At 36.1% G+C, this 15586-nt stretch overlaps 1 protein-coding gene across 1 annotated transcript in view; it reads left to right on the forward strand.

The window, feature by feature from the left end:
- The window catches only part of DNAH11 (dynein axonemal heavy chain 11), a 160717-nt gene that overhangs the window by 109599 nt on the left and 35532 nt on the right, over positions 1-15586 (forward strand). Inside the window, exons 61-65 of the mRNA XM_063303749.1 lie at positions 2884-2985; positions 7166-7300; positions 10499-10672; positions 11201-11436; positions 12162-12284. Of these exons, the coding sequence (XP_063159819.1) occupies positions 2884-2985; positions 7166-7300; positions 10499-10672; positions 11201-11436; positions 12162-12284 (770 nt within the window). The remainder of the gene's footprint in view (positions 1-2883; positions 2986-7165; positions 7301-10498; positions 10673-11200; positions 11437-12161; positions 12285-15586) is intronic.

A 15586-nucleotide genomic window follows, 5' to 3' on the forward strand; every position in this document is an offset into this window, starting at 1 on the left:
GGAAAAATACTTGTAAATAGAAAAATATAATTTGATTATTTAGCATGAATGTAGATATCAGACCATTGGGCCATCTGTGCTAGTATTAGAGATTCTTGACTTGAAGTAATGTTTCAGACTCCAGATGTTTTTCCAGTGGCATTTGAAGACTCTGGGGTTGCTATCAGGGGCTTTCTGTATATAAATTATATGCTCTGTCATGAGCGATAGACTCCACCTGTCAAAGCCCACACAGCTTGGAAAGATCAAGGAAGCAGGAATTATATGCATTTCACTAAGGAATCTTTAATGCTAGTCTGGAGTAAATACAGAATCATGTAAACCATAAGAGGAACTTCCTACCCTCATTTGTAGTGAGTTAATTAATCTCTTTGAATGATTTGAAATGTTTCTTCCCAGGTTTCCTGCTACCTGAGCTAAGTTGCCATTATGAGATAAGCTGTCAGCTGACTCACCTGCTATCTCATGATTGTTTATATCTACTCTCTCTCATATTACCACTGATTTATGAGCAACAAAGCTGCCAATGTTGTACAGATTGTTCCTCTATAAGGAACATGCAAATTTTTCTAAAATAAAATGTAAGTCATTACAGACCCTTATGTAAGACATAATTCCTAATCCTCGAAGACCATGAAGATGAAATAATAGTGCTGGTCCATCTCACAAAGTTATGATTATGAGTGGAATAATATATGTCGAACATTTCAAACATGCTAAGTGTTCTTGGCCTATCTCATACCTCAAACCTGCTGCCTCCCAGGTACCATTCCCAGTAACATTGCCAATGCCCATACAGGCTGGGAATAATGAGAATCAATGTCCAGCAAAACTAATAGGCACTACTTGGGAAAAATATTTTTCTAAATTTTTAAAAACGTACCTCAGCCAAGCTTGCAGGTAAGGGACAATCTGACAGAGAACTCCATGACACTGTAAATTGATTTTTTTTTCTTCCTTTACCAATGAACGTAACATATTGTACATTGTATTTATATTTTATGTATTTGTATTTATATTTTATGGTTATTGTTTTAATTGAGTGTTTTTATTGTAAACTGCCCAGAGTCCCTCTTGTGGTGGGTAGGGAGATGGGCAGTGGCAAAAATTTGAAAATAAATAAATAAATAAATGAAATAATATGCACATTATCAGGAACCTCTTTTCAAACTATGATGATGGGAGCTGTAACTAGTCATGGAATGGAAAACCTGGTAAGAACTTAGCATTCAATGGGTGAAATTCGTTAATTGAATAGAATGTACCCTAAATATAAATATAGCTGTTTTACTCTGAACTGCATGCTTATCAAAGGGGAAAGACAGTTTATAATATGTTACGCTGAAAAGGAATCCCCACCCAATTTAATGTTGTTTGGAAGATTCCAAGACTACTGACACATCTTTGGCAAAGGAGACCCAGATTACAGGTAGTCCTTGCTTAATAACCCTAACTGGGCCTGGAATTTCTGTTGCTAAGCAAAGCTGTCATTTGGCAAAACATCATGTGATCTCACCGCTTAGCAACGGCAGTTCTGGTAGTCCTGGTTGCTGTTGTTAGGTGAGGACCTCACGCTTCTCCTGCCCTGCATGAACGGCCAGCTCCATCACACTGCCTCTGGCCTGATAAGTTCCCTTCAGCAGATGAGGCTCTGCCGCCCTGCCATGCTCACCTCTGCTTCAACTCCCTCACCTGCCTATCTCCCTCCACCTCTGCCCTTTTGGCCACCCTGCACCCTGCTGCCACTCCCAGCTGACCTTTGCTGTCTACTTCCTCCCACTGTTGACAAGGTGTGTCCAGCTGAGGCAGCCGCTGGCCCTTCCGAGGTCTCTGAAGGGCCAGCAGCTGTCTCGACCAGGCGTATCTCATTAACAGCAGGAGGAAGAAGTCAGCAAAGGTCAGCTGGGGGGAGCAGGGGACAGCAGGGGTAGGTGGCAATGGACGAGTGCAGGGTGGCCAAAAGAGCAGAGATGGTGGGGTTGAGGTGCATGCTGTGGTTGTAAATGCAGGCGGGCTGCCAAGTGCCCAAATTTTGTTTATGTGACCATGGGGGTGCTGCAACAGCCGTAACTTTGAGGACCAGGCATAAATACCATTTGTTCAGCACTGTCATAATTTCAAACAGTGACTGAACTAATGATAAGTGAGGACTACCTGTACTTGCCAAGGAAGCTACTTAGGCCTGGCATAACACCATGCTTCCCTCTTACTACTGCTACTAACAAAAAATTTTTACATGTGTAGATTTTGTTGTCAGCACTCATTGCTCATACTTGTAATGTATGAATAAACTACTTCCACTTACAGTGAAATTTACTATTGTTGCCTTCCAATGACGGGATTTAAATCTCTGGGTTGAATTTTTAATCCTAAATACACAAATCACTATCTGATTTTGGCATGATAGTATCTCCCAGAAAAAATCCCTACGCTGCATTAGCAGTTTAGACAGCAATTCTAACACATCGTTGAAAAACACAAGAAGCTAAAAAGCATTATTGTAATTCACTTGGTTTTCTTGGTTATCTTCATGTTTGGCTAGGGAATTACAAAACTTTAAACAGCAGTGCATGTACAAAAGCCCCACAAACTTGACATCAGAGAATTACTTGAAATGTATTAGATTATCTATCATATTTCCATATGCTATTTTTTTCTGATGTGTATCTGCTACCTAGATTTATCTGTTCTGTGAGTTCTTTCCCATGACTTAAGGGCATCCAGAAGATAGTTGATCTTGAAAAGGGCAGAAGCAATCAATTCCACTTGAAATATTGTCTGATGAACCCCTGCAAATACAGAATAGATACTCTTGAAACAGTAATGTGTTTCTGTTTTATAAATCAGCTCTGTAAAGAAATTGTGGACTGTTCGTATTCCTAGGTATACTGTGATGTGGAACCAAAACGTCAAGCACTGGCCCAAGCAAATGCTGAGCTCACAGCAGCTACTGAAAAGCTAGAAGCCATCAGAAAAAAACTTGGTGTAAGTATAACTACAGTCCTAGCATCATTCCATTCCTAAGCAAATATAATGTTTTTGATTTCTTGTTATAATGCTGAGTTAAGTATGTAAAGAAAAAAGATTTTATTGCCTTACCATTTTAGGATATCAACTGTTATTTTAATGTCAAAGATGAGAGGTGGTTGGATTTGGCATTACTGTACCTTTTCCTGTGGACCAGCTGAAAATATCATGCATTCGTTTTGCAAAATAAATGCAGGCTATTTTGATTAGTTCCCTTTTCTAGCTATAATTAAGGATCACTTATTCTCAAATGTATTAATATACCCTGGGCTTACACTAATTTAAATTATTTAGCTGTGTTTATGATAAAATTCAATAATGTACTACGTGCAGTTACTTTATTTATTTATTTTATTTATTTTTCAAATTTCTATCACTGCCCATCTCCCCCCAAAAAGGGGACTCTTTGCCATTGGATAGCACATTTTATCCATTCTTTGATCCACTTGTTCACTGGCTTTTACTCCTCAATGCCTCCCTCTGTATTATGCACATATTCTGTATCTGAATTCCTTAAAAAAATAACAAAATCATTGACAATCAACCCCATCTCATGGATTTCCAATGGAATCCTTCCTATAACCCAGTCCTTTCCCATAGGGAAAATGTTGCACTAATTTTTCATACAGAAGTTTTTTTCTGGCTGGTAATTCTCTGTAATGATTAATAAACGCTGTAGCTATTACTTGGCAATCAATAATACATCATCAGTTTGGATGGTACTGTGCTAACAACCCATCATTTTTAATGCCCACTAAACTACATTTCAAAATGACTAATCCTTGTCACTTCAAAATGAACATTATGGTAACCATTTTTAAATACTTTTTCTAAGTCTCTCCATGAAAAGATTTTGCATTGTTAAAAATCAGGGAAATATTTCAATTTTAAATCTCTTATTCTTCATATATAAACAAGGTTTCTCTTGATGTAGTCAAAAGACACGTTTGCTTACATACAGGGAGATACATTTCCTAATTAGTGGACGAGGAGAATTTGCCCTGCATTTAGCAACTGCCCTTCCCACATGGTTCATGTTTAGATTTATAGGACGAAGATACTGCACTTCGAACCACAGAAGTGGTCCATATGAGATTTCTCAAGACTAAACACTTGTATCATACTATTTCACTAGGACAAAATGGGGAAGGAAGAGAAAATTCATATTTGCCATTTTTCACGGGGACCAAATGCAATAAGGAGAAATAAAGAAATACAGTATCAGGGGAAGTTCATAACCATACTGAATAGAAAACACGATAAATCTGTGAAATCTTGGAAGATTATCAAAAAAGTTAATTTTGGATGTGCTCATGGATCCAGTTTTAATATGCTAACCTACTTCATATAGTTGAAATAAATAGCAACATGACCCTTCAAATTCCTTTTAGCCTATTGTCTTGTAGAGACAACCCTTTGTACACTAGCATCAACAAACAATAAAGTTATAATTTTTTGAATAAAATTTACTTTGGGTCACCCCAGACTGTTAAAGAATTATGCCAAAAGGAGAAGTAAAGATGTTTTTTTAGGCTACCACAGTCAGACAGTGCCAAGGGGCAGCAATATTAGTGGAAGCCAACCACATCAGCAGCCACCCCAACTACAGAGAGACCACCCAGCCGGAGAAAGAGAAGACTGGGAGAAAGGGTATTCAGGTTCAAGAAGTCTGGGAGAAAGCAGCAGTGGTGAGAGAAGCCTTGTAATGCCTGAAGAAGGTGGGTGATAGCAGCTGGAGGCAACTTAAGGAAGATAGGTTGCATGGTAATAGTAGCCACTTTGGTCTAGCAGTTAAGGTGCTGGGCTAGAAACCAGGAGACCATGAGTTCTAGTTCCGCCTGAGGCACGAAAGCCAGCTGGGTGACCTTGGGCCAGTCACTCTCTCTCAGCCCAACTCAAGGGTTGCTGTTGTGGGGAAAGTAGGAGGAGGGAGTATTAGGTATGTTCACCACCTTGAGTTATTCATAAAAAAAAAAATAATAAAGGCGGGATGTAAATAAATAAATAAATAAAATTACTCTCTGTTACAACACCAATAGATGCAAGGAAGAATCAACCAGAGCTGGTCAGAAAGGATCATGCCAGAGCAAATCAAACAGAGTGACAAGTGTGAGTGGGTTACAGAAAAGGCAAAGCTTGAGCAGGCCAAAGAGCAGCTCAGGTCAGAGCAGATTGGATGCAACAAGTCACCAAGAGAGGGAAATCCAGAAGAGTTGGTGCCAAAGGGCTATCACCACAAAGCCAGAAACAGGATAACCAGAGCTTGATATAATGACAGCTCGTATTAGGAGATGTGGCATTGGGGTTGATGTCAGGCAACCCCAGCAGCAGTCCCAGCACTCCAGTAGTCAAGTCCAGTTGAAACAGTCGACAGTAGAGACCAACTCAGCAATAGAAATAGCCAAGGAATAGTTGGCGTACCTGGACTTGGACAATAGATAGAGTTAAGACAGCACCTAAAATCGGAAGAATTATGTAGAGATCAAGGGTTAAAACCTAAGAACATAAGAGAATTACAGAGGAAACAGCTGAGAATTGGAAGTAGCTAGGAATGGTGAAATAGAAATAGAAGGTAGAAAATAGAATAGAGTTTTGAATATTGAGATAGCCTGCAGAAATAGGAGACATTAGATAGAAATCTGATTGTAAATGAGAAAGCAATAGGTAGTCTTTCTATAATAAAAAATAACATACTGTTTTCTAATAAAAACACTTTTCCAATTGGAATTGCCATTATCTCTGTACTGTTTGGGATCTGTATCATCCCTGAATTGATGACGGATGGACAGAAAAAAAAACAAGCCATATAGGAATTCCCAGTAATGGGAACAACTTTTAATTGTCTGGTGTTCTTTTCAGAGAAATATAATTTTTTTTGCTGCAGAAAAAGATATTTTTGATCCTGGCAAAAAATACTGTGCTTCAATTAGGAAGGGAAGGGGGAAAAGTATCTCCATCTTAGTTTTCTTACCATTCACTGTATTCAAGACTTGTTCATAGTTCATTAAACATGATGTGATCACAGTTAATGTTCCACATTGCTCCACTCTCCCTTTAAAAGTTCTCAGAGGAGCTAGTGGCATTTTACTATGCAGACTGGGTCATCTTTAAAATCAGTACCATAAACAAATTTGGACCAGATACTTCATTACCCAGAAGAATTCCAGTCACATTTGTGCATCTGGCTAACAAGGCATTATAGCAGTTTCACTTTCCCCCAGTATTATAATGCTGTCACATTTTCCTCTAATCATTTTCTGAATTATTATTTAGTAATGTCTTTCTCCAGAATGCTTTTTGAGACCCTGAGATTAGGTCACCTCTCTAACTAATCATGTTACTTATAATAGAGCAAATTGCAACTAATACCTGACTCAAATAGAGTGGTTTGAAAAAAACATTGCTTTCAATAATTTTACATTCTTGGCAAGTAAAATGTCTGTGTATTGTATACATGGATTATGTCTTTCCCTCCAAAAGATTCAGAGGCTTAAAAGGGTAACTTGAATCCTTGGTGAACTTTAAAAAAAAAAATTGTGATTGAAAAATTCAGAGTAATACAAAACTTTTGCAAAACAAGTTTGTCTTTTACAGTGTTTTTAGGCTAAATAATTAGTATCACTTTTAGGAAATGTCCTTAATCTTCCCCATATATTCACTTTGCTGAATGAGCCATAAAGCCAATAGAAAGTGATCAATTTTTTCATTTTACTTGGGACCTGCGGTAGGCTATCTTGTCTATAACTGTCAAGTTAATGCTTATGTCTCAGCTATTTATGTTCAAGATCTTTTAGACAAGGTATGTAGTTGCTCTGAACTTTGGAAAAACTTTGAACTTACATTCCAAACTCCATGAGCAATTTTTGTGAAATTGATGTTTTGTGTAAACAGCCATTTGTATAAAATAATCCACAAATATTTTTCCATTGGTTGAATTTTATGAATTTCAAGAATGAAGGGATGAGATTATGATGATAAGCAGGACAAGTGAGCCAGAAAGAGAAACAAGGAACCAATAGTAAATTCAAAGGTTTAGGACATTTGATGGCAGTTGTCACCTGTAGTACTGATGAGCCTACAGGTTATTGTATATAAGAGTATGAAGTAAACCACAATTAATCCATTCCCAATTTTAAAGGAACTGGACCACAATCTGTGCAAGCTCACATCATCATTTGAAAAAGCAACAGCAGAAAAAGTCAGATGCCAAGAAGAAGTCAGCCAAACCAATAAGACTATTGAGCTAGCCAACAGACTTGTTAAAGGACTTCAGGCAAGTCAACCTTTCATTCACTCTCTGGCATGCATGTATATATGTGTGTGTGTGTGTGTGTTTGTGTATTACACACATACATACATACACACACCTTGCCTAATCATGCCTATCCATTTAGCTTCTAAAGATGTTCATTCCTCTTGACAGTTTCCTAAGATTTTCTAAGCATTTCAAATTGTGTTAAATATAGCGCTATCATCCACAGGTAGCCATTCTATGTGCATAATTTGCTTAAGATTCTAGTACATTATAGGCTGTTGATTGCACTGTCACTTACAAAGGTCTGTCAAAACCAGTCTTCAAACTCCTAATGCACCTGCAAGATAAAACCTTTTTCAGTGCTAGTCCATCAATTTTATCAGCTTCATTACTTTTAATATCAGTGGTTTGGGGACCTAAGCACCCAAAGCAGGCACCAGCTGTAATTATTTTGAAGTGGCCATTGGCTCCACCATCTCCAAGGTATCCTTCCACTGATGTTAGGAAATTCCATTGTCCATCTGCAGTAAAAAAATAAAATAAACAAGAGTAAACAATGTTCTTTAGAACCAAGTATACCCCATATTTGGCTACTTTTACTCTGCAGGCAATACCAGCAATGAATGCAGCCTGAATTACAGGAAGACACGTACAATGTACTTAACCTTTGGATAAGGGGATACAATAGTGACAATGTTTATTCCTTATATTCATAAAAGCTATTAATCTTCTAATAAGGACAGGATGCATGTTTAAAAAATATCTGTATGGTATTTATTTATTTATTTATTTATTTATTTATTTAAATTTTTCTCACCACCCATCTCCCCCCTCCCCCAAAGGAGGGACTCTGGGCGGTTTACAATAAAAACAAAGTTAAAATTCAAGAAATTCAAGACAATTATAAATTTAGTGTTTTAATTACTTTTGTTTGTAGAAAAGCAATGTCATATCAAACAGATGATTATTTAATGGACAATTTCTAGACAACAAACCACACAGTATGTATTAAATAAACACAAATTCATTCAAATGAATGGACTCTTCTGTTTCATGTGTAATATATATTCAGAACACCACCATGAAAATTGAAAAGTGGTTTGTGGTTGGGCATGACAATTGGACCATGTATTTCTCTGGACTCCAGTCAGTAGTTATCATTTATTATATATTGATTCTCAGTGAATGAATAATAATGCTACAAGCAATAATACAATACTGGTGAAAGATGGATATGTAATTTATATAGCTTTTGTTTACAGTTGTAAGAAAGTTATCTTTGAAAAGCCCTCTGGTTTTTTGTACAAAATGATTTAGCATTGGAAATCATATAGCAAATTAAAACAGACTTGGCTAGAGAAGCCAGTGTGGGCTTAAATTAAAAGTAATACTATTTATGTTTGTGATGACCTGCTAATTACAAGTCATATCCTCTAGATAATTATTTAAATGACAAAATAGTAAAATTTATCAATTGTGTGTAGTGTATGATGTATAGCCTGTATTTGAAAGGTTCCAGCCAAATAAATAAAAGCTATATTCATGCCCTTCATTGGGTTCTGCAGTGTCTTGAGGCATCTTACATGCTACTTTTTCTGAGTCTCAGCTTTTTATTTCAGCTGATAAAAACATTTATTACACAATAATGGGATTTTTTTTTCCTCCTGTGCTGTTCTGCAAGCAAAGAAAGAGGGAAAATTAATTGAGAGCACCAACTCCTTTCCTTGGAGAATATTTTTTTTTACTTGAACAGGAGATAGTTAACTTCTAAAAAGCATCAAGACTGATGATTTTGTCTATATAGCATTGACCTGGAAGCTCAACCATTCAGACTAATAAATCAGGCAATTTATATTTAATCATTAACTAACTCCCGAGCTGAACAGCTGTTCAAAATTAGAAATGGGTCACCCCGGCCAGGATGATATTACAGGCAATCTATAATGCATTAGAATAAAATTATAGTGATTTTTAACTGTCTGGAAATTTATTACACTGCATGTTCCAACTCTTAAACTCTTGTTAGCCAATGTCACTTGTGATTTATGATGGTCGAATAGTACAGTAAAATTACTGAAGATTTAAATAGACAATCATTCTATGTTTAGTAAATCTTCAAATTTCAAAGCTAGTTTGAGAATGAGGTGGGGGGCACTTTATTGTTTATGTATTACCAGCCAATGACAACAAGGGGAGAGACAGATAAATCAAAAGTCTCTTGCAAGTTAATGACTTTGTTGTTTGATTTGCTTCAGTTGATGATTTAAGGAAGAAACTGTTGTATTCTGCAAAGAGTGAGAATGTTTCAAAATGAAATAATACAGAGTTGCAAAAAATAATAGTTTTTTATTTATTTATTTATTTTTGCTTATGCCTAGTATACAACAGTTCTACTTAATTAGATGGTGAATTTTTAGCCATTCCTTCAGAGAAGCACTGAATATATAGTTGCTATATCATTAAATATGAACAGTATTACCAATTTCTGGGTTCAAATTCCCACTCACTGCATGATCTTGAAACTACTGCTGTCTTTTAGCCTAATCTGTCTCACAGCACAAAAACAAAACTAATACATTGTGGACATGCCTTTCTTAATTATTACATTTTTTTTTCTCCAAGGAGTTTAAGGCATGCATGTTGTTCTCTTCACTGTAAAGTAGACTAAGAAGAATTGACTAGGAATATGATTCTATTTCTTTCTTTCAGATCCATCATGCAGACTGCTACTCCATATTAGTAACTTTAGGACAGATTAAATATTCTATCATATTTAGCAAGTGTACCAAAGCTATGAAGTAATATCTGAGCAGAAAGATAGGATATAATTCAGATAAACTTTTATTATTGCACCTGTTGTTGCTACACTATGTGATTATTCATAACAAGACATTTTCTCCCCAATGCCAACATTTATCACCACTGAAATGAAGGAATTTCTGCTTACTGTCCCGCAGTTCTTCTGAAATCAGTATTTCAGTATTTTTCCAAAGTACCATAAGCACTTAGTACTCATAGGAAAAAGAAAGATCTGCATTTTGCACCTGGAACTTGTCCCAGGAGAAGAAACAAGTAACTATCAGCCTTATTGGAGCCTCATTTGGAGATACTGGGGGGTGTTTTATTTAGGGGGGTGGGGTAAGTACCTCTTTCGTATTTTCTCCAAATAGGAATACACATAAGGTGACCCCTCCTATTCTATAACTTGTATTTCAGTCTGAAAATATTCGTTGGAGCCACTCAATTAAATCCTTTGAAGAACAAGAAATAACTGCATGTGGCGACATTTTGTTAACAGCCGCTTTTGTTTCTTATGTTGGTCCCTTTACTAAGCTTTATCGTCAAGAGCTGGTGGAACGTATGTGGCTTCCATTTCTGAAACTGCAAAAAGTAAGTCTTTCCAATGCATTGAATCTTTGTACTTCCATATTTTTCTGGCACTTTTTTTTAAATGAAAACATGTTTTGCAAAAAAAAGAAGCTAGTTTACCAAATAATATATGGATATATTACTGGCAGCTGTTTTATTTCTGATACTCCTATTCATGTTTTGTCATGTCCTTTGTAAACATCATGCAACAGATTGTGAAGAGTCTGAGAAAGAAATGGCAAGATCTCTGAAGAAAAACAATCAACAGATGGGAGAGCTTGTTAGTATATCAAGTAAACAGAAGCTCAATCTGTATGCAGAAAGCATGGGAAGAAAAGTTTCACAATTTGAAACAGACTCCATACTAATGAACTTGCTCAGAAATTAGGGCTGGAGGTGACTACTGCAGTTTACAAGATTCTGTGCCTTATATCTAATTCTCACATTAAAACTCCTTACTGAAATCTGTGTGATTCTTGCTTCTTTGATTATGGCTTATTGTAAGAGGCTTGACACATTATAGAAAAATAATTCTTTTTTATTTTCCAGATTCCTATTCCAACGAGTACAAAGTTAGGTCTGGTTTCCATGTTGACTGATGATGCAACGATAGCAACGTGGAATAATGAAGGATTACCCAGTGATAAAATGTCAACAGAAAATGCTGCTATTCTAACCAACTGTGAGCGCTGGCCACTTCTCATAGATCCTCAGCTACAAGCAATTAAATGGATAAAGAATAAATATGGAACTGATCTTAAAATCATGAATTTAGGACAGAAGGGGTAAGTACAGATCGTGTAACAGCCGTGACACATTTCCTGGCCATCCAAAGTCATTTAACATATGTAAAGTAAAGTACATGTTGGGTGGGTGTTTCAGAAGAGATTAATTTTTAAAAACAACATTAATCTGCACTTATCAAAATACACCACTGTCCTAAATTATTTTCCAGTGTGTTATATTATACTGTTAAACTGGCTATCTAACTTGAGCTATATGTTAGAGAAAGTTACTTGGTTTCTGTTTTCAAGAACTCAGTAGGAATTTTCTGAATTTGCTCTAGGGACTTTCTTTAATTTAACTTCGCAGTTGTTGAAACTGCCCCAGGTGTGTTTCATACAATGGTATATGGCCTGGTTGTTTGCAATTTTATATCCAGCTAGAGGAGCAAAATATAGAAAAATTAAGGCAAAGAACTTGGCTTCCTAACAAACTTTAAGCTTCTTGAAGGGTGAGATTATGGGAAATGAAAGCATTGTACAATTAATTCCACTTGCATTGATAACTGACATATAGAGTGGGAAACTTATCTATTATTGGGTAACAAATTGCTCAATTTATTTCATCTTGAATCACTCAAGATATCTGGTGGGAAGGAGATTAGCAGTGCTTAAATCTCTGCTAGCACTGTTTTTAAAAGTCCTATGGAGAGAATCAATAAATGTGTTCAGCTATGCTTTTCAATGACTACCTTGGGCAAATTCCTATTTTATGGTTTCATGTTAAGGTTCTTGAAAACTATTGAAAATACTTTGGCTTGTGGAGATGTTGTCCTGATTGAAAACTTGGATGAAAAAATAGACCCTGTGCTTGATCCTCTGCTTGGAAGAAACACAGTTAAAAAGGGAAAGTAAGTACTTTCTGAAGAAGATAAAAGTACAAAAGTGGTATTTGTGATTGTTCTCAAAACAGTACTTACAAAAGAAAGGCAATGTTATTTTTTTTCTCATTATATTTTGTTTTGCATTCTTGGTTAAGGTATTGTCATAAGATATTTATTTAAGAAATGTATATGGTTAAATGAAAAAAAATAGTGAAAAATATTTAGGGATAGTCCAGGGAGCAGAGGCAATTGTGCTATGAAAGGAGTGGGAAATTAGGGTGTTACCTATAAGGGAACAACTGGTAGATATATAAGTCTCCCATGTGAAAGTTGTACTTGTTTCTGTCCAGACATGGACAATTGTTAAACTATTCATTGTACATCCAGTGACAATTAAATTTAATATTCCCAATTGTTAACAACTTTAATTGCCATTGTGATCAAGAGGCATTACTCTTCTTTTGGATGACCACTCTTCAGAAATTTCTAAAAAGGTTGCAAAATTTCTGTCAATAGTTACAGCTCTTAGAAGCTGTCTGGTTCTCCCTGTGACAGAGTGCTGGAAAGCGTTTGGCCCAAGAGATCAGAAACAACACACACCAGGCATTTCTATAAAAATAAATGTATTTACAGAAAGCACAAAAACATATTTTCCAGCATGTGCATTCACACGTACTCAGAGAGGACTGGGAGGAAGGCAGATAGAAACGGAAACTAACAAGCCTAGGCAAAATAACTCTCAGGGCAATTGAAAGCTTTACCTTATATGGTCATGCCTTTTCACCCCAAAACTAAGGATACTTAAGTTTGACCTTCTGACTCTGCCAGAGTGATTTGTAACCATAGCAACTTAATGGCTTGCTCCTTGCAAAAAACAAGGAAATGCCAACACCCCCCTCATGCTTTAATTGTTGGTTGTCAATTGTCTTAGGATTTTCTTCCATTTTAAAAATACTTTTACTATACTTATTGTATCATTGGTCTTTTTCTTGTGTTTGGTCTTGGACCATAAATAAACTTTGTTGTTTTATGCTTAAATGAGAAACATTGGTCCATCTAGTTCACCTTGAACACTTACTGAGAAGCATCTTACCAAGGTTTAAGAATTTTCCCATCTTATAGATGCTGAAGACCTGGAGTCCTTTGCCCGTAAGGCGTGTTCTGTATCGCTGAGACTATCACCCATTCCATCATCTAGCACTACTGCTGTTATCAACTTTAAATAATAAATTGTAGTGCACTACCACCATATTGCACCATCTTAGTATGTGTTTAGAAGACTTATGGCTAATGTTAAATTAGGGTTTTCTATGAGTATTGGCTACACCTTGATAGTTTAATGGAAACTACATTCTGTACTTTATCAGATAATAGTGGGTATAACTTTTAAAGGTGATTACTGTGTATTATGACACTATTTAATTAAGCAATTTATTGCTTTCTTATTCCAAGGAGCTCAAACTTTCTGTCTTCAGTATATATCTGTGAGATAATTAAGACTTGTGAATAGTGATGGAGCTAAACTTACTCAGTGAATTTAATAACTGAGCAGGAATTTTTGTTGTTTTCATTCATCTCTGACTCTTCAGTTGGGTAAATAAACCCTACTTTAAAAAAATAGAAGTAAAATGTTCCAGTTTCCAATGGTATAGTATATATGCATGTAAAGCATGTGCACATGCTTTATGTGCACATTCAAAAGGCAAGGTGACACTAAAGCTAGCAGATTTGTTGTTTGTGCTTTTCTGAAATAGGATTGGTTCTTTCAGATATATGTAATATACTCTCAGTTTGGAGTTGATGGGCAGATACATACCTACATGTTATGTAGGTACAGAAAATGGTCAATTATCATACTAAAATGCTATTAAATTGTTAGAAGTTCCATCTGAGACATTTCTACGGAAAGCTCAAATGTACTGTATACAAGGTACATACAATGACATTTATAGTCAATCCAAGGTCGTGAAGTACAAGAAATATAATCTATTATCATTTCTTGAAAAGCTTAAGTGTAGATAAGATAATAATTATTTACAGCAGCAGTAATTAGCAATATATGATTAATGTTGCATATAGAAATAGTACCTGTATGTGCACGTGCATGTAATGTCTTTTGCAACCTGTCACAGAAAGACTATATTTCATCAATCTGAAGCAAGTATCACAATAAATACAAACATCTCTTAAGTGCTGTTTTGTTGCAATAGACTAACCTCATTCTCTCTGTCGACCCAGACAATTGCTCTGTACTGAAACTCCTTCCATGTGTTCTTTCAACAACCTAATCCACTGATTAGTTCATCTGTTGTTGTATTCACCTCATGAATGTGAATGTGGCTACAGAAGAGCAAAAACGTGCAAACCAGCTTTACAAAGTTTTCAGCAGTTTGTACTTTTTGTTTATTTTAGTAATTTTGTCAGTAATTCTCCCACTCACACTCTCCGTCTCCCATCCCCTTGTAATAAAGAAGGATGCTTATGATAGATATGATGCAGATCAACAGTTTGAAGTTCATTAATAATTGGAATGTTGCAGAGTATGAAGTAATGAATACTAATTACTCCTTTCATGTCTGACAGCACCCTATGGACCAATACATCAGCTCAGACTTTAATTTGGTTCTAGTAATGGTTTTATCAATAGTACATTAATTCTATGTTTGAAAAGATATACAGATGAACCTGACCTACTACAGCTACTGCTGTCATAAAAGGGCCACATACTGACAACAACTAGGTAATTACAAATAATTAGATCTACTGAGCTTCAGACAATCCTAATTTTAAATAAAATATATCTTATGATATCAATCGACAGAAAGTGTTACTAGAAAGATTTATCAGCATATGTACCTTCCAAAGCAAATTTACTGGCTTTGCATATTAGCAAACTTCATGATCTGTGAAGCAACTTCTCAAAATTATATCCTGCCTCTACTTTTGGGAGTTGTTGTCAAGATGAAAACTTATGAAGGAAGATCCTGAAATACCAGATTACAGTGTTTTCAGCATCCAGATTGCCATTAGTACAAATTAAAGTCTGATAAACTGGAAGCATCTCCAAACACTTTGACTCATAGTATTACTATGTTCATGTATGTATAATATGCATCTGTGGCATAAGGGCTTTCTGGGCAGCCTGGCTGCTGTTGTGCTGGGTGTGTCAGCAGAAAGAGAGAAAAAGTGGGCAGAAGAAGCTCAAATATGAACTTGGCTATGCTGTTATGAGGGCAGATGAGCAGCCCTGGCTGCTAGCCAGGACCATTGTGGGGCAGATGGAGGCAGCATTTTGATTGGCCAAGCCTAGTATACAATATAAATGTAGG

This window comes from Candoia aspera, chromosome 4 (genome assembly GCF_035149785.1).
Source record: "Candoia aspera isolate rCanAsp1 chromosome 4, rCanAsp1.hap2, whole genome shotgun sequence".
Taxonomy (NCBI): domain Eukaryota; kingdom Metazoa; phylum Chordata; class Lepidosauria; order Squamata; family Boidae; genus Candoia; species Candoia aspera.